The sequence below is a fragment of the Sphaeramia orbicularis genome, chromosome 24 (genome assembly GCF_902148855.1).
Source record: "Sphaeramia orbicularis chromosome 24, fSphaOr1.1, whole genome shotgun sequence".
NCBI lineage: Eukaryota > Metazoa > Chordata > Actinopteri > Kurtiformes > Apogonidae > Sphaeramia > Sphaeramia orbicularis.
In genome coordinates this window covers 44,165,709-44,186,872 of record NC_043979.1, presented here as the reverse complement: position 1 = coordinate 44,186,872, position 21,164 = coordinate 44,165,709, and the positions used below count along the sequence as shown (strand labels likewise).

General features: G+C 33.7%; 1 protein-coding gene across 2 annotated transcripts in view; it reads right to left on the bottom strand.

Annotated features, from left to right (window-relative positions):
* The window catches only part of trim67 (tripartite motif containing 67), a 162,970-nt gene that overhangs the window by 43,408 nt on the left and 98,398 nt on the right, over positions 1 to 21,164 (bottom strand). For both annotated transcript variants that reach the window (XM_030129112.1, XM_030129113.1), the window contains exon 4: positions 12,243 to 12,353. In XM_030129112.1, coding sequence (XP_029984972.1) covers positions 12,243 to 12,353 — 111 coding nt within the window. The remainder of the gene's footprint in view (positions 1 to 12,242; positions 12,354 to 21,164) is intronic.

Genomic DNA, 21,164 nt, shown 5'->3' with positions numbered 1-21,164 from the left:
TTTTTTTATTTTTTGTTTTTGTTTTTTTTTTATTAGGGCAGTTGTAATATTTAAGGATAAGAATTAAAGCCCTCGTCTGCTGCTCAGAGCTATACTGATCCAGGAGAAAAAAAAAAAAAAAAAACTGTTACAAAAGTTAATATGAGCATTTGGAAATGAATCCTCAGGCGTTAAAATAGATCACTTCATTTAGCTTCTATCCCACTTCTCACTTCAGAACAAATATATACCTTTAATATAAACCTTTGATTCCTTTAAGAGCCTTTAGTTAGGATTTAGGCATTAGCGACCATAAAGACGCACATAATCAATAAGTCATAAAATATTCAGATGGAATGGAAGCGGGAGGGGGTGTGTATTAGTGTGTCCCTCTGGAACATCTTTGATCTCTTATTTCATCTCATTCCCTTCACTCTATTTCTCTGTACATTTCTCTTTCCAGGAAGAGCCATAATTCAGAAGCAGGGACGCTAGATTTTCGTGTAAACACAGCTACTGAAACTGAACCAATAACCTCGTTTTATGTCCAATACAGGACCTAAAATGTAAAGATTTGTAGATTTTAAAATATACAAAGGAGTCATTAATGAGAAGAATTTAACTTTTTGATTTTCATGGTCAGACACAACAGATAGAGATAAAGTACTTGATTTAGCTTTAATGTGTTTTTTTTTTTTTTTACTTAAATCTTGATTGATGTTTACAGACAACAATTATAACAATTACCAAAAAAATCAAACAAACAAGTACAAAAGAAAACAATGATGTAACCCTAACTTTAACCCTGTATTGGGCAAGTGACTATTTTTGGTAATTTCCACAAACGTTAATTTTACTGCGGAGCTTACACAAAATTTTCACAATTTCTAATATATTTTCACTGGGCTCCCTGGAAATGCTGGCTCATGAATTTATCATGCCCCCCCCCCCCCCCCCCCCCCCCCCCACCTTTACGACACCCCAGACTCCCTCTAGTGGTGACAAACCCCCAGCCCATCGCAGAAATAAACTCAGTTCATATCTTTACAATCTAATACATTTTCATCTTAGGCAGAACCTTAGCTCTTTATTCTAAACACTAGGATGCTAATTTTAGGTCATTTTTTAACATTTGACAGTAGAAATATTGACCGTTTCATGCACAGTGGTCACTCCAGTGGACAGTTATTCTACAGCTGTTCTCTTGTGTATTCATGGATTTTGTTATTTTAGTTTCATATCAGCCAACACAATACACAAAACACTACAATTGATAACATTACTGTAACTTGGCTGTTCTTGATAAACCAAATCTGACATGTTTGGGTGTAAATCAGTTCCTAGTTATTGTTACTAGACTGTAGTTAACAACAAAAGTTTTTTTTGTTTGTTTTCTTTTTGGCATATTATCTCTATGAAGTGACTAGTATTGGAGTTCACTACAAATAAAAAGTTAAGGATATTTTTTTCTTTTTTTGTTGTTGTTTTTTTTTGTCATTTGTAAATAAAACAGTGTCTGGTCATTAAAAAATGTGTTTCAATTTAATTCACACACAAAAAAGTAAGAAAATTTAAAAATATCTCTAACTTTTTTGTTTGCAGTGTATGTTAAAATGTGAGAAAACTTCAAATTAGCTGCATTTCATGTTTTTATTTCATAGTTTGTTTGTTTGTTTTTTTTTATTTGCACAAAATACAAAAAGCAATAGAAAAAATAACAACATTCAAACAAGTAACAAAACTGTGCAGGAGAGGTTAGAAGCCAAAAAGAAAGCTTATATGAATACCTCCCCCGAAATGAACAATACACCAAAAAAATAATTAAAAAATACAATATAACTGAAATAATAAACTACAGTAAAAACAATAAAAATGTAATCCACATTACAAATCATCAAATACAAATCAAATGATATACAGCCTTACATTTTTTCATGAATTAAAGTCCATTTCAGATGCTTTTTAAACAATGATAAAGTAGATGTTGATTGAAGTTCAGGTTGCAGATTATTCCACAGATTTGGTCCACCATATTTCAGAGAATACTGACAGACTGAAGTTCGGCAGTACGGAAGATAAAATTTGCTTGAAAATCGTGTCGGAGAGTTGTGAATAACAGAAGACGATGTAAAGAAATGAAAAGTCAGGGGTGTCAAACTCATTTTAGTTCCTATTAGGCCACATTCAGCCTAACAGGATGTGAAGTGGGCCAGTAAAATAATTGCAGTGAAAAAAAGTAAAATTACATTATGAAAGTGTTTACATCTACAAAGTTTCATTAAAAATGTGAATTACACAAACAACCTGAAATGTCTCAAGAAATGCAAGTGCAATTTTAACAATATTATGCCTCAGTTTATCATTCATACATTTGCATTATTACAACATAGTGGATCTACAAATACACTAAACATGTAGTAACAGGCAGAATATTGGTACAATTACATTTACTTCTCTTAAGACATTTCATTTTGTTTATGTTCAATTTATTCACATTTTTGGTGAAAGGATAGTAACTAAATGTAAACATTTTCATGTAATTTTACATTTTTATTCTTAAAGAGAAAAATTTGGCGTTGTCATTATAGGTTATTATGATGGTATTGCACTTGAGATCACATTTGTCTGTATGTGGAACCTGAACTAAAATGATAATGACGTCATTGATTGTTAATATCTTCAGTATAATACAGGGGTTGGACAAAATAATGGAAACACCTTCACCTCAAGATGATAATGCCCCAATCCATACAGCTAGAATTGTTAAAGAATGGCATGAGGAACATTCTAATGAAGTTGAGCATCTCGTATGGCCGGCACAGTCCCCAGACCTCAACATTATTGAGCATTTATGGTCAGTTTTAGAGATTCAAGTAAGACGTCGATTTCCACCGCCATCGTCTCTAAAAGAGTTGGAGGGTATTCTAACTGAAGAATGGCTTCAAATTCCTTTGGAAACAATTCACAAGTTGTATGAATCAATACCTTGGAGAATTGAGGCTGTAATTGCCGCAAAAGGCGGACCTACACCATATTAAATTACAGTCTACTCTCGTTAAACCGCCCGCTGTTATACCGCCATTTTCGCTCACCGCCGACCAAAACCATTGCACAAAAATCCCCAATGCATTATTCCATTAGCTACCGCCATTTCCGCCTATCGCCATCCGCCAGCCCAGTTCCATGCACAAACACTTATACCATTGATTTCCCGACCGTTATACCGCCAGCATGATTGCCATCGAGTACACACAAATTTTAACAATGCACTGAAACAAACGCGCCAGACGCTGATCGCGACAAGCTACGAGTAGGTCTACGGAATGTCCACCGTTCATTTATCGCAGAACACTCAGTAGGTCAGGATGTCGGGAAGAGGACGTGGGATTAAGCCAAAGCCTCAAGATGATGGGGTGTCATTTCCCGACACCGTATAATAATGCTTAAAATGTTTCCCCACTTTAAACGATCCCTTACAACATAACAGAATCAAGATTTATTTAGAAACGCAATTAGAACGGGTTAACGGAGGCAGCACAGACATCATATAGTAAAGACATGCACATTATGGACGCAACCCGTTGTAACGCCATTTTCGCTATACCGCCAATTTGGCCGTGAACGGAAGTTGGCGGTATAACGAGAGTAGACTGTATATTTTGTTGATTTTTTAAGGTGTTTCCATTATTTTGTCCAACCCCTGTATTTTGCATTTCACAAATTCATCCCAGGGGCCAGATTGGAACCATTGGTGGGCCAGTTTTGGCCCACGGGCCTTATGTTTGACACCTGTGAGTTAAGTGAACATATTTGTACATGAAGACACAGGTCTGGCAAACGTTCGCATCAAAAACTGAGAGAAGATTGAATTTTTGGAAAAGAGGAGCAGATGAGTGGAGTCTCTTAGAAAAACTGATCATTCTTAAAAATTTCTTTTGAATTAAGAGAATCTTAGTGAGATACGTGGGACAGGTTTTCACACAGTACAGGGTGGGGAAGCAAAATTTACAATATTTTGAGGCAGGGATTGAAAGACAGTGTATGACCAATTAGTTTATTGAAAGTCATGAGAATTTATTTGCCACAAGAAAATGTACATAATAGAAAATGTTTTTATTCTATGTGTCCTCCTTCTTTCTCAATAACTGCCTTCACACGCTTCCTGAAACTTGTGCAAGTGTTCCTCAAATATTGGGGTGACAACTTCTCCCATTCTTCTTTAATAGTATCTTCCAGACTTTCTCGTAATGGTTTTGCTCATAGTCATTCTCTTCTTTCCATTATAAACAGTCTTTATGGACACTCCAACTATTTCTGAAATCTCCTTTGGTGTGACGAGTGCATTCAGCAAATCACACACTCTTTGACGTTTGCTTTCCTGATTACTCATATGGGCAAAAGTTTCTGAAAAGGTATGGATAATAGTGTTAGGTATGATTATGACATCAATATATGTTTGGTTTCAAAACAATTGACGTAGTGCCTGCTGAGAAAAAACAACTGAATGTTCATTGTAAATTTTGCTTCCCCACCCTGTACACATTTCATTGTTTTAAAAATTAAATGCACATTTTTGCAACTCCATGAAAAATAGCTTCATAAAAAAAATAATAACATAATTGTTTTTTAAATCCCTACAGAGGAATAAAGAAAAAAAATCTTGATTAACACTCTCATAATTTATGCATGAAAGGGTTAATATAGACTCTTCATGCTGCCCTTGCTGCTGCCTGTTTGTCTTTTAACGTCACAGAAGTGAAGAAACAGAGTTTAGTACAGTAATAATAGTACTGACTCACTCCTATCCTTTAGAAAAGTGCATGCAGTTTCAGACTAATTGCAAAAGTTCAACAGTTTCAACAAGTACATTATAGAGCACTTGATTTTTCTTTTTTTTTTTTTTATACCAGTATTGTGATAAGTGAAAGTCATGGGTGAATCATCCGTTACTAATAGCCTTATTCTCATGATTCATAATGAAGATACAGAACACAGACACGACAGGCAGCTGGAATGTGAGGAAGGGATGCATATTTACAAATGAAATGAAGTACATGAAATACAGTCGGGACCACAGGTATTTGGACATGATTCTATGTTTCTATGTCTCTAATGATTTGTTTTTGTTTGTTTTTTTTTCCATTTTTGAGCCTCTGAAAACGGAGGGACTACAGTTAACCTTTTCATGCATGAATTATGAGAACCTTAATCAAGATTTTTTTTTCCTGAGTGTTTTTATTCGTCTTTAGGCATGAAAAAAAACAAAAAAACAATGTGATTGAATTTTTTTTTTTATTTTTTATTTTTTAAATCAACCTGTTTTTCGTGGAGTTACAAAAACATCCACTCAGCTACACCATGAATATTATTCTTGAAGCAAAGAAACAGGTATTTAAAACCCAATATCATAAAGTGATATGAAAACAGTGAAATGAAACCATGTTTAATGCAGCTAATCTGATGTTTTCTCACATTTTAACATATTCTAATACTAGTTATTACTCACTTCATGGAGATAATATGCCAAAAATAAATATTAACAATTGATTTCCACTCAAGAACCAACCAAGAACAGCAAAATTACAATAATGGTATGAATTGTAGTTTATGAGATGATGCATAAGTGTCCACTGTGTTGGCTGATATGGAACTAAAACAACAAAACCCATGAATATACAAGAGTAAAGCTGTAGAGCACAGGTGTCAAACATGCGGCCCAGGGGCCAAATCCGGCCCGCAAAATGGTCCAATCCGGCCCGCGGGATGAATTTGTGAAATGCAGAAATTACACTGAAGATATGAACAATCAGTGGTGTCAAAATCATTTTAATTCAGGTTCCACATACAGACACATACAGTCCAATTAGATTTCAAGTGGGTCAGATGAGTAAAATATTATCATAGCAACCTATAAATAATGACAACCTCAAATTTTCTCTTTGATTCTTTGGTGTAAAAAAGTTAAATTACATGAAAATGTTTATAAAATGTGAATAACCTTAACAAATATGAACAAACGGAAATGTCTTAAGAAAAGTAAATGCAATTTTACCAATATTCTGCCTGTTACTAAATGATTTGTGTGATTGTAATTCACGTGTTAATGATAAACTGATAAAATGAGGCATAATATTATTAAAATTACACTTGCTTTTCTAAAGACAATTCAAGTTGTTCATGTTATTCAGATTTTTAAGGAAACTTTGTAGATGTAAACCTGATCATAATGTAATTTTAATTTTTTCACTGTTATTATTTTACTGGTCCGGCCCACTTGAGATCAAATTGGGCTGAATGTGAAACTGAACTAAAATGAGTTTGACACCCCTGCTGTAGAGTAACTGTCCACTGGAGTGACCACTATGCATGAAAGGGTTAAAATGGTAGTAATTCCTAAACGGCTCATATTTTTTGTTAAATCCATTGAATTAAAGCCTAAAATTCCAAAATTTGCGTCAGTGTCCAAATATATATTTTGTCTATAATTAAATACAAGTCAAAGTACATTTCAATATTTCATTATCACACTTTTAAACTCTGACAGCAGCCATTTTAGTCATGTTATGAGTTTGTTTGTTTTTTTGTTTTTTTTTATGCTAGCAGAACCAATAGGGTCTTTTAGTCTGCATTGGTATTTATTGATTATTTATTGCTGACCATTTAAACGCAGTTGCTTTCAATGACCTTGTGTTTGTGCACTGATTTATTTATGTTTGTCACATTGCACTTTAGATGTGGGCTGATGTCTGTGGTAAGCTACAAATGAATTGGCCATATGGGATAAATAAAGTTTTCTGAATCTGACAGATTTTTTTTTTTTACATTTGCATTTCCTACAGTCACAGAAAACAATTATTAGACCACCCTTGTTTTCTTCAATTTCTTGTTCATTTTAATGCCAGGTACAACTAAAGGTACATTTGTTTGGACAAATATAATGGTACCAACAAAAACAGCTCATAGTAGTTTAATTTCAGAGCTGATATTTTTCCATTTTCCATGTTTTCTTGATAATAACCAAAATCACTTCAGTTCTTCCATCAATATCTATGGCATTGTTCTGATAAAAACAGTGCTTTTAGACATTCCATGTTTTCTTTTCTGTCTGTTTTAGTCACATGATACACACAGGAGTCAGGACTGGATTGCATAACCATTGTTTTGAATGACTTTTGATGATCATATTTCAAGCACAAAAAATGTGCCAATAGAAAAAGTGAAAATTACCTCGTTAAGATTTCTTGAAATAAGATTTTTTAGATCTGTTGTCTAAAAATCAGTTCTTATATCTCACTGAAAAGTTACTCTTTAGGTGATTACGGCTTATTTTAAGTGTGATGAGATATTTGGACAAGAAATGAGAAAAATACACTTGGTAAGATTATGGTTTTTTTTCCACTGTATGTCTACGATCAATGTTATGTATGTACAAAATGAATCAAAAGTTTGTATAAAATATAGTGCACTAAATATTGAATAAATATTACATTAGTATTGCAATGCAGTCTTTGGTTTCTGTTGAAAAAATATTATACTTCAACACATAACTATAAACAATAAAACCCAGTGGTCCCTTAATTTTTCCAGACCTGTAAAGTTTTTGTAATTTTAATTTAATGTTTTGTAAAACTCTGTAGTTTTAAGTATAATGAGATATTTTGACTAGAAATGAGAAAAATACACTTGGTAAGATTTTGATGTTTTTCCAGTGTGTCTTTGATCAATGTTACGTATGTGCCAAATAAATCAAAAGTTTATATAAAGACAGTGCACTAAATATTGAATAAATATTGCATTATTATTGCAATGCAGTCTTTGGTTTCTGGGGAAAAAATATTATACTTAAACACATAACTATAAACAATAAAACCTGGTAATTTTTTCAGATCTGTAAATGTTTTTGTCTGACTAAACTAAACTAAACTCTGGGATTAGTCAGATCATCTTTCATGGTCATATTTCAAGCAAAAAAAATCTGCCAGTGGAACAAGTGAAATTTATCTCAGTAAGATTTCTTGAAATAAGATTTTCAAGATCTATTGCCTAAAAATCAGTTCTTATATCGCACTGAAAAGTTCCTCTTTAGGTGATTATGTCTTATTTTAAGTGTGATGAGATATTTGGACTAGAAATGAGAAAAATACATTTGGTCAGATTTGGATTTTTGCAGTGCAGGGGTCAGGGTAAGGGTAACTTCTAATCTCTGCAGGAAACCTCGCGTCCATTTTTCTCTGAGTAGTTACACGTCACATTTGACCTTATGCAGTTTGACCTAAACACGCTCGGATCAATATCCATCGATCGGCTATGGAGCATCTGATGCGTCTGATAAATAAACCTGTCAGATGGTTTGGTCTTCACATCAGTGGTGAACGCTTCCTCCTGTGCAGCGTTTTCAGCTCAGAAACATCAGAGGTTCCACCAAAGCTCATTCCTCCTCTGAAGCTCCAACTCCCTCCTCACATTTACATATTTTTTTAGTTATAAACATTTTTTTTTTTTTTTTAATGTGAGACCTCATGTTGTTTTTGACTTGTGTGTGATCTCAGAAGCTAAACACACCACGTAAGACATTTCACAAGTTCAGTAGTTATGTTTTAATCATGATAATTAAGAAATGGATCCATGTACTTTACCACCTTATTATGTTTAATCACTTCAAACTGTTTTATTCTTTTTAGAATAATCTGTATATGTGGACAATGTAGGAGTATGTATGATAGGAATGTACATTTATACATTTATCTTTACACCGTAATCCAGAGGAATGTGCATTTATACGCACAGAAGATGTATACATGAAAGTCTGCATTTTGTTTTTTTTCCTCTTATTATTGTATGATGAAATCTCATACATACATTTATGTAGGTGAAAGCGACTCTCAAGGCAATCTTCTTATTTACTGTTAATTGCCTGTCGTTTGTTGATAATGGCAATAAAGTTAAAAAAAAAAAAAAAACAATCTGTATTTCCATGGTGAAGGTTTTTTAGAAGGGTGAGATGAAGCCTGTTAAACAATGTCAGCTTTGATTCTTATGTTTCTGTGATTATTCAGGTATTTTATAATGATCTACTGCACTAGTGTCAAACATAAGGTCCGCGGGCCAAAACCAGCCCTACAAAGGCTCCAATCCGGCCCATAGGGTGGAGTTGTGAAATAAATTAATTATATTAAAGATATTAACAATCAAGGATGTTAAAATCATTTTAGTTCGGGTTCTACATACAGAACTATTCTCAAATCAGCATGAACAGGACATGTTACTGTGTGTAGTGATTTTCACTGTCTTTAGTGAATCAGAGTTTTATGCAACAAGGCTATTTTAGGCCGATTTTACCAAAGATGTATGAATATCTTCTCATTTTCATTCATTCATGAATGAATGAATAAATAAATATTTTATTCAGATGTCATACATTTACATGCCCACCCCATATAGACTTACAGTCGCAGAAAAAATTCTTAGACCACTCCTTGTTTTCTTCAATTTCTTGTTAATTTTAATGCCTGGTACAACTAAAGGTACATTTGTTTGGACAAATATAATGATAACAACAAAAATAGCTCATAGCACTGGTCAACAACAAATTTATTGTTTCAGTTTTTTGAGCTGATTTCGGATAATTTTGGTGTGCTGAATCCAAAAATCACAGTAATTTGACTCAATCAGGTCAACTTTCTGAACTATGCTACATATTGGCTTTTTAACATTTTTGCTTACATTTATGGGCATTTTCACATCATATGATACAAAATTCTTTCATATCTCTTGCAATAAACAAGTTCTGAAGATTTGACTTTTGCCAATTTATGATTAATGTTTTTTTTAATATTACAGGTGAATGAAATGGCTTCGACTAGAAGATCTTGCAAAAATAAGCCTGACGTATTCTGCTACATCTGCGGTGAATACACCATTGTACCTAACAGGTACAATGTTGACATGATTTTTTTTTCTCTTAAAACCTATTTTGGGTGAGAACTATATGAAAAATCAACTGATAAAGTCACAAAAATGTAATCAATTTTGTGAGAAAATCCAATTTTTCCAAATCAAATTAGCAAAAAAACCTGACCTGATTGAGAAAAACAGATGTCATTTTTGGATTTAGCGGTGCAAAATGGTCCTAATTCAGTTGAAAAAACCTAGACAACTTGCAAAAAACATTTTTTTGTAACCCAGTGTAGTAGCTTAATTTCAGAGCTGATATCTATCTATCCATTTAACATGTTTTCTTGATAATAACCAAAATCGCTTCAGTTCTTCCATCAATATCTATGGCATTGTACTGACAAAAACAGTGCTTTTAGACATTCCATGTTTTCTTTTCTGTCTGTTTTAGTCACATGATACACACAGGAGTTAGGACTGGATTGCATAACCATTGTTTCTGATGACTTTTGATGGACTGTATAAGACACTATTGACTTCAAAACAGGAAGATGACCAATATATACTGAACAACAAAAGAAACGCAAGTATGTTTCGGTATTGGTTTATATGGGAGTTTTATTTTGAATATTGGTTTCATATGAGATATTTATATCCAGCTGTGAAATTTACAGTGGCTCTCTCTTGCTGTCCTTGTACCACTGAGTTGACGGTCACGGAGATGGGCCAAGCGAATATGGCGATCCTGATTACGGGTGGTCACACGTGGTCTTCCGGATCTTGGTCTGTCCCGAGTGGTCCCTGTGTCACGGAATCGTGTCCTCAGCCTACTGATGGTGGACTCGTGCACTTGCAGACGTCTGGCAACGTTGCGAGCCGTTAAACAAGCATACCAATGGCGCGTTCTCTCAGATTATCGTTAAGGCGAGGCGTCGTGGTAATGCAGTAACTTTTGAATCGTACCATTTCTTTTTATAGCCCCCGGATAAACAAAGGGAATTGCCACTCCCATTCGTTGCTCCCACTACCATATCACTCAAAACGTACCGCACCTCCGATACTTTGTACACGTGCTCAACACCACTCGTGGTCGTGTTTGCCTGCAAACACATGCTCCAATGGTTACAACTCACTTATTGTAATGTGTATCTCAGTTGACAACTCAACAGGACAGCTGAACTCTTGCCTAAATTAACGACCAAAACTTGCGTTTCTTTTGTTGTTCAGTATATAAAGCATAAACTCATCCCAGTAACAATTACGTCAAACAAGGTCATTTTAGTTTGGGATTCAGAGTTCTTTGTTTGAGTTTCTGTGCCTTCCCCAAAAATCTTGCCCAACTATATATCTAATTTTTAAATATCCAACTCAACATATCCCATCAGGTATCTAAAACAAATCTGACTTTTTATAATGAGTTTTCTCAAATATAACAGTTCTGATATCATGACATAAAGGACAATAAAACAGAAAATACCACCAGTGCAACACACTATATATTTAGCAGCACAGTTTGCAGTGAATTCCACCCTTTCCAAGTGTTTTGTGAATTAAAGGCTATATTATTGACTCATTTGCACCAGTTTTGCATGTGCAAAAGCTACACAATACTTAAGCAGACGTGGCCCTCAGTTAATACTTTAACTAAACTACACTAAACTAACTAAATAACATTAAAGCCCCTCAAAAACCTACGAAAAATTGTTTTGTTTTTTTTACTTAATTTCTCCCATTGATTTTGTTTCCCCATTAAACTTTAAGGAAATATTGATGTCTATAAACTATATGGACAAAAATATTGGGACACATCATGGCTACAGCTTTAAGATGTCCTGTTTATGATAATTTGAGAAATAAATATTAATATTTCCTTAAAGTTTAAAGGGAGATTTTTCTTCCCAAGTGAGATATGAAGAAAGTAGATGATTAGTTGTGGTATTTAGAACTAACCATTTATTATTTATAGTCAGAGCATGAAAGCATTTTTAGAAATTTAGAGGTAAAACATTTAAAATTACAGTCATGGATACAAAAAATAAACAAAATCAGTGTTTAGAGACATTAAGTAAAAACCATCTCTGAGGCATTTTAGAAGCAAAGATAACAATTTAACCCAAACTACCCAATGCAATGATCTTTATCCCATAATATAAAACTATATTCTGACATTATTCATTATTGTTTTGTATCCCAGACCCCTGTTAGAAAAGAAACACCTGAATCCCAATACTTTTGTCCATATAGTGTATTTACTAAAGGCAGTATTCTCATTATTATGAACTGTTTGACACGAGGCTGTGGTCACGACATGCACAGATTTATAGGAGACTCGTAACAGCGCAGACATAACCACAGAAAGGCTCAGATACCTGCAGGAATCCACTGGGGTCGTTCTCCTTCAGGACCTCCAGACAGTACTCCATCATACCGGTGGTCTGACGGAGCTTCATGGTGCAGTGGGTGATCTGGTCTCGTACCACCTGACAGACACAAAGAGAGAGTTTGAGACTAAAGCCACGATTATAACATTTTTACAAACACAATCACCAGCTCGTAAACCCCAGAACTGCTGCTGAACCTGAGACTCACATCTATATTGTAGGAAATGCATTTAAGTCTGAATTCAGTAAACTGGGAGCAGGTTTTCACTTTATTTTTCACAGGAAATTTAGCAACTTTAGCAATAACTTGTGAACATTTTTATTTATTATTTTTTTCCTCCAGTAAAAAGCAGTGTGAGGTGATTTCAGTTACAAACCAATGCCAATAGTGGATTCTTAAAAGCTGGTATAATAAAGACTAATCAGCCAATATCATCCCATCTTCTTCAATACGCATATTCTGAAATGCATTTTTGTTTTTTGTTTTTTTTTATCAAGATCTTTTTATTAAAGTTTTCTCAGAATAATACAAGTGCAGTGCTGAATGGTCATTAAAGAAATCCAAAGTAAGCATAGGTGTAAATTAAACGCAACTAGCACCATAGAAAAACAAACACAAAAAAAAAAGCAGAACAAACATAAAGTACATAAAATAATCCCTCCTCAGTCATTGCCAGTGCACTAGAAGTAATAATAAGGGGTCACTATCACACAGGTGTCAAACATGTGGCCCGGGGGCCAAATCTGGCCCGCCAAAGGGTCCAATCTGGCCCGCAGGGAGAATTTGTGAAATGCAAAAAAATTACACTGAAGATTTTAACAATCAATGGTGTAAAATCATTTTAATTCAGGTTCCACATACAGACACATACAGTCCAGTTAGATTTCAAGTGGGTCAGACCAGTAAAATATTATCATAATAACCTGTATAATGACAACCCCAAATTTTTCTTGTTTTTTTTTTTTTGGTGTAAAAAAGCAAAATTACATGAAAATGTTTACATTACCAAACTATACTTTTATAAAAAATGTGAATAACTTGAACAAATATGAACAAACGGAAATGTCTTAAGAAAAATAAATGCAATTTTACCAATATTCTGCCTGTTACTAAATGTTTTGTGCTGTTGTAATGCACATGTAAATGATAAACTGATAAAAACGAGGCAGAATATTGTTAAAATGTTAAAATTGCACTTGTTTTTGTTATGACAATTCAAGCTGTTCATGTTATTTAGATTTTTAAGGAAACTTTGTAGATGTAAACCTGATCATAATATAATTTTACTATTTTCACTCTTATTATTTTACTGGTTCCAGCCCACTGGAGATCAAATTGGGCTGAATGTGGAACTGAACTAAAATGAGTTTGACACCCCTGCACTATCATGACAAAAACCTACACTAGGAGTAAGTATGGAGTAAGCAGCATTATTAAACTGCACTTAAAAGTTAAGCATTTACAGGGTCTGGAATGTTTTAGGAAGGGACCCAACGCTTTCTGGAATTTCCCATTTGATCGCAGGAGTGAAGCATTTTTGTTTTTAACTGTAAGATGCATGTGTATCTGGACTCTAACCTCTTCCATGAGTGGGTGAAAAATGACTCGTGTTAAAATCAATGTGAGCTGAAATTCTGTTGTAAATGAATGCACGTCATTTGGACCCATCGATGGAAGCTTGGGGCAGTAATACAAAAACTGCAATTACATAAAATCTATAAAAGGTAAGTTAAAAATGTAAAATCCATAATGTCAATTACATGTTTTATGAGGAATACCTGGAATATGAAATAATAACTTTTCATTTCAAAGGAATTGCAAGAAAATGGCCTCACCATGTCATTTTTGACCCACTTATGCATCTAAGAGTTAATACTGTTTATCCTGTTAAACCCTGACCATATTTTCAGGGGAAAAACGCCTAAACAGACATACCCAAAGTAAATGAAGAATTACTTCACAATAATAAGGTTCATATGGATGTTCTTGGTGTCTGTGGACATTTACAGACCTCACAGAATCTATTCCCATTGTCTAAAATATTGTATCTATTACTCTGCCTGAGTAAACTGTAACAAACTACAAGAGAAATTGGAACTTTTTATCCTCGCCTGTTTTTTTTTTTCGGCTGGATTGACGATGATATGTATAAATTAAGTGTTTGTGTCGGAGATTTTTAATAGCGTATATATCACCCCACAAAGATTAAAAATCATGTTTGAACATTAAAGTTTGCACTAAAATACACTTTTGATGTATTTTTATTAACATCAGGGTCTAAACTTTGAGCAAAAGTTGAAAAAAAACATTCATTGTCCTGATTTATTATATTTTTATAGTAGATGAATATTAATATAAATTTTTCGGCCTGCGGGCTAAAGGGGCTAAAGGGGTTATATATTTGCTGTATATTCCAGTTATGCACATACACACACACACACAGTTGTGGAAAAAATTATTAGACCATCAAAAAGTCATCAGAAACAATGGTTATGTAATCAAGTCCTAACTCCTGTGTGTATCATGTGACTAAAACAGACAGAAAAGAAAACATGGAATGTCTAAAAGCACTGTTTTTGGCAGTACAATGACATAGATCAGGGGTGTCAAACTCATTTTAGTTCAGTTCCACATTCAGCCCAATTTGATCTCCAGTGGGCTGGAACCAGTAAAATAATAAGAGTGAAAAAAGTAAAATTATATTATGATCAGGTTTACCTCTACAAAGTTTCCTTAAAAATCTAAATAACATGAACAACTTGAATTGTCATAAGAAAAACAAGAGCAATTTTAACTTTTTAACAATATTCTGCCTTGTTTTTATCAGTTTATCATTTACACATGTGCATTACAACAGCACAAAACTTCAAAAATTTTGGGTGAGAACTATATAAAAAAATCAACTAATAAAGTCACAAAAATGTAATCAATTTTGTGAGAAGATCAAATTTTTCAAAATCAAATTAGTAAAAAAAACCTGACCTGATTGAGAAAAACAGATGTTATTTTTGAATTTAGCGGTGCAAAATGGTCCGAATTCAGTTGAAAAAAACCTAGACAACTTGCAAAAAAAAACATTTTTTTGTAACCCAGTGTTAGATTTCCGGCTTTATATTATTATGAACAAATATAATATGATTTACATAAACACATGATACAATAACACATATATGTCAATACATATTCATACACAGATCTATACACACATTTAAGTACTTACTTACACACACACACACACACATACACACCTATACATACATTTACACACATTTACCACATACTTGTACATCTTTAGAACACCCAGTGATCCCCAAGCCCTCCCTCATCCCTGTACCTCTGAAAAATTGTGTCTTTATACCTCTTTTTAAATTCTTTCATGCTTGGACATTGCTTTAACTCTATATTATTATTATTATTATTATTATTATTATTATTATTATTATTATTATTATTATTATTATTGTCAAAGCTTTATGGGATCATCTGGACAGAGAAAAGGATAACAGACCATGAAAGCCTCTGGAACATTCTGATGGTGTGTGCTATAATACAACATAAGAGTATTTAAGAACACATCCAGGCAGTCGACCCCAGGGAGTTGAAGATTTACTGAAGCCAAACTGGGGTCACACTAAATATTGACTTCACCTGCAGAAGCTCTTTAGTTCTGATTGGTGTGTGTTTCAATACTCTGCACATATTTCCAGCAAATTTCCAGTTATAACCAGCAGCACAGCAAAAACAACAAAACTAAAGGCTGTGTAAGACTTTAGCACAGTAATGTATCACCAAAGGTTCATCTAATCTAAAATAATACACTATATGGACAAAAGTACGTGGACACGTTGAATTCAGGTGTTTCTTTTCAAAAAGGGGTCCGGGATACAAAACAATAATGACATATCTGCTTCTAAATAGACATATTTACTTATATTTCTAATTTATTTTATTTTATTTATTTTATCCATAACTATGATTTCAAATGTTCTAAATATTTTTTGTGCTCTGACTGACAAGTTTATAAACTATATGGACAAAACTACTGGGACACATCATGTCTACAGCTGTAAGATGTCCTGTTCATGAGGATTTGAGATAAAAACATTAATATTTCCTTAAAATTTGATGGGAGTTATTTCATCCTAAGTGAGATGTGAAGAAAGTAGATAGTTAGATGTGGTAGACCTCTTAATTTTTTTTTTTTTTTTTTTAGAAATTAAGAGGTAGAACATTTAAAATCCTGGTCATGGATACAAAAAATACCAAAATCAATGTTGAGAGAAATTAAGTAAAAACCATCTCGGAGGCATTTTGGAAACTAAGATAATAATTTAAATCAAACTAACCAATGCAATGATATTAATTCCAATAAATAAATAAGAAAGTAGATGGTTAGTTGTGGCAGAATATTATGATTTCATTTTAGTTCAGGTTCTACATGCAGACCAATTCTCAAATCATTATGAACAGGACATCTTACAGCTGTAGCCATGATGTGTCCCAATATTTTTGTCCATATAGTTTAGAAACATCAATATTTCCTTAAAGTTTAATCATATTTTTCTTCCTCAGTGAGATGTGAAGAAAGTAGATGGTTAGTTGTGGTAGACCTCTTAATTTTTTTTTTTTTAGAAATTAAGAGGTAGAGCATTTAAAATCCTAGTCATGGATACAAAAAATACCAAAATCAATGTTGAGAGAAATTAAGTAAAAACCATCTCGGAGGCATTTTGGAAACTAAGATAATAATTTAAATCAAACTAACCAATGCAATGATATTAATTCCAATAAATAAATAAGAAAGTAGATGGTTAGTTGTGGCAGAAAATCAGGATTTACAGTCGGTGCATGAAAAACAGTGTAGAATTTAAAGGTAGAACATTTAAAAATCACAGTCATGGATAAAAAAAAAAACAGAAATTAAGTGCAATGCAATGATATTTATCCCAATATAAAACTATATAGTGACATTAGTCATTATTGTTTTGTATCCCAGTCCCTTGTTAGAAAAGAAACACCTGAATTCAACGTGTCCACATACTTTTGTCCATATAGTGTATATCTTGAAATAACAGTCATTAGTATGATTTTTGCATGATTGCTTCTAATTTAAGTGGTTAATAGTTTCATAATAATGATACATGGTTTAATATTAAAACATCAGTTGAAGAAGAACTCATGATAAGGACCATTTGTTTTATGCTAATTTATTATCAGCTTTAACCAGGCATATTAATTAAGCCAGTGCAGACTTAATAGCACTGCTTTTTCCACAGTACGCACGTGTTTTTGTCTCGGATACAGGTTTTCGTCTGCTGACTGAACTCCAAACATGAGGGAAATGAGATTTGGATGGGTGTCAGAGTCGGTCGTTTCAGGCTAATTGAAATCCAGCGAACTGTCACCGCCTTATCAGCCTTTTGTTAACCCCTTCATAAACATGTGCAGTACATTTCCGTGATCTTTATCTGCTCATGCTGCTAACGCATGCACCGTACATAACACAACTACAAGTATATATAAAAAAAAAAAACTGTCACTGAATGAAAGAGATGAGACTGAAAATGCACTGCCATGTTGGTAAATCGGAGGAAATTAATTACAGCGTTAACCAACGGCTGCCTAAATGAATCAGAGAGTTAATTAAAAGGCGTCTCAGTAATTAGTCGCTTTCTTTATTTGATGGTTGAGGAGATAACAGTTAATTATTCACCTGTCAACTGTTGTCTAAACTGAAATATGATGACCATGAAAGACGATCTGAGTAACCCGAGAGGTCAGTTTAGTTTAGTTTAGTTTAGTTTAGTTTAGTTTAGTTTAGTTAAACATTTACAGATCTGGAAAAATGAAGGAACCACTGGGTTTTATTGTTTATAGTTACAGGGTGGGGAAGCAAAATTTACAATATTTTGAGGCAGGGATTGAAAGACAGTGTATGACCAATTAGTTTATTGAAAGTCATGAGAATTTATTTGCCACAAGAAAATGTACATAATAGAAAATGTTTTTATTCTATGTGTCCTCCTTCTTTCTCAATAACTGCCTTCACACGCTTCCTGAAACTTGCGCAAGTGTTCCTCAAATATTGGGGTGACAACTTCTCCCATTCTTCTTTAATAGTATCTTCCAGACTTTCTGGTAATAGTTTTGCTCATAGTCATTCTCTTCTTTCCATTATAAACAGTCTTTATGGACACTCCAACTATTTTTGAAATCTCCTTTGGTGTGACGAGTGCATTCAGCAAATCACACACTCTTTGACGTTTGCTTTCCTGATTACTCATATGGGCAAAAGTTTCTGAAAAGGTATGGATAATAGTGTTAGGTATGATTATGACATCAACATATGTTTGGTTTCAAAACAATTGACGTAGTGTCTGCTGAGAAAAAACAACTAAATGTTCATTGTAAATTTTGCTTCCCCACCCTGTATGTGTTTACTAGGCCTGTAACGGTACACGTACCGAACCGTTTGGGTACACACCTGTTCGGTTCGGTACACAGCTGTACCGAAACGGCACAGTATGATGAGAAAAAGGAAAAGGAACGAAAGACGTCGTTTGATGCAGAACTTTAAATCCGCGCAAGTTTCACACGGACATATTGAAGGACGCACACATTGACACGAAATAGCAGCTGATATAAGGTTAAAAAAAACAACAAATATGATGTGAACCTGGAAGGAAGAGACTGAAGACCCTCCAGCATCAGTCCAGTCCTGTTTGGATCTGTTCAGGTTCAGATGAAAGACAACAACGAGGAAAGAGACGGAGATAAGACAGACGTTGTTTGGCCCCTAGGAACTACGGTAGTTCTAAAACACACTAGTTCTGTCTGTGTCTCTCTCATGCACGCTGTATAACAGAGGAATAGAACTCGGAGTTGGACGTTGAAAGTAAATAAAAATAAAGTTTCACGCCAGTGTTAATTACGTTAGTTATGGACCGGACCGCACCCCCCCCACCCCCCGGCTCCGACCAAAAAAAAAAAAACAAACAAAAAAACAACAAACAAACCACCCCCCGGACAAGTCGCACCTTGAGCGCACACACACACACACACACACACACACACACACACACACACAAAGTGGCCTAAACAGTTTGTTCTCTGTCCTAAAATAAATAATTTGGTTCAGTTTGTTGTTAATGTTTCTCTTCAGTTTGTTTAAACAGAATACCAGTTTACCCTCCTGTTAATGTTGCACTTCATGCAGAATTTTTTTGTTGATATTTTTATGCAGAATGTGAACTGACAGAACTGGGATTAGATTTTTGTTGTTTGTTCGAAACTACCTTTCAGGGCAAAGTGCAATACTAATGTTTAAAATACATTTAGTAATATTAATAATTTATTTTATTTTCTATTTGATTTGTAGCAGCAGAATTATATTATTCCTGTTTTTCTATATTCTATTGTGTCCAAAAATTGGGAGGAAACTGTTCAAAAATTCATAAATGTATTAAAGACATTTTGAGGGGTTTTCTTTCTTCCCGTACCGAACCGAAAAAAAAAACGAACCGTGGCTTTGAAAACCGAAAACGTACCGAACCGAACATTTTGTGTACCGTTACAGGCCTAGTGTTTAAGTATAATATTTTTTCCCCAGAAACCAAAGACTGCATTGCAATAATAATGCAATATTTATTCAATATTTATAAGTACACTATTTTTATATAAACTTGAGTTCATTGATAAACACAGTTTTTACTGATATACATACTGTTAGTGTATTCTCATTGTACGTTTTGTAAAATTTTATATTCTGTTTTCTTATTTAACTTTTTAGTTTTTGTAATTTTACATTCAATCTATTGTTATTTTCTGTCATTTTGGTTTTATTCATACTGTTTGCACTGACAGGAGTAGCACTATTCGATTAACATATAAATAATAATAAAACAAATAAAGCAGATCAAATCTTAACCCATAAAGACCCAGTGCTACTTCTGTGAAATTTTCTCTATTTCTAACCTTTCTGAAGTCATTTATCACCATTTATTGTAAAATGATCCTCTACATTTTGTGTTTTTTTTCAGAGTAAATAATGTATTTTCCTGTATTTAATTCATTGATCATATAGATGTTCATTATAGCTCAGAGTAAAGTTGAATGTTATTATATCACAAACAGAAAAAAGTGACTTTTTCAGTAAAATATATCATTAACTGAACATAAACGAAGCATGTCCATCCACTGTCATTGATCCAACTCCATGGGTTTTACTAGTGAATCAGTGCTGTAGAAGAAGACACTGTTTCCATGGTAACTACAGAGCCTCTGAAAGTCCAAATGGGTCGTATCTGATGACCACGAAAAGACAAACTGTATTTTACACCAATTATTTACATGTATTGATAGGATTAATGGATCAACAGGTATTAAACAGTTTAGATCAGTAGATGTTTTTGCTTGGTGATGGAGGTTTGGGTCTTTATGGGTTAATTTAGCGATCATTCAAACCTGAACACATTATTATCATCTGTAATTGTAGTTAGTTTTAGTTTAGTTTTTTATTCACAATTTCCAAATAAAAATATTGTAACTTAGAGCGTTTATGTACAATGACAACTGACAAATTAAACTAGAATTAGAACTATAAAACTAAATTCAATAGTAATGTTTGAACCATAGAACCAATATTGGTGGAATAATCACAGCTTCAGGTCTTTAACATTACTGTAGTGCAGGGGTCTCAAACATGTGGCCCGCCAAAGGTTCCAATCTGGCCTGTGGGATGAATTTGCAAAGTGCTGTGGAACTCATTTTAGTTCAGGTACCACATACAGACCAATATGATCTACAGTAAAATAACAGCATAATAATCTCCAAAAAATAATGACGCCATATTTCCTTCTCGGTTTGATGTGAAAAAAAATAATATTACATTATGTCTGTAAAAAATGACA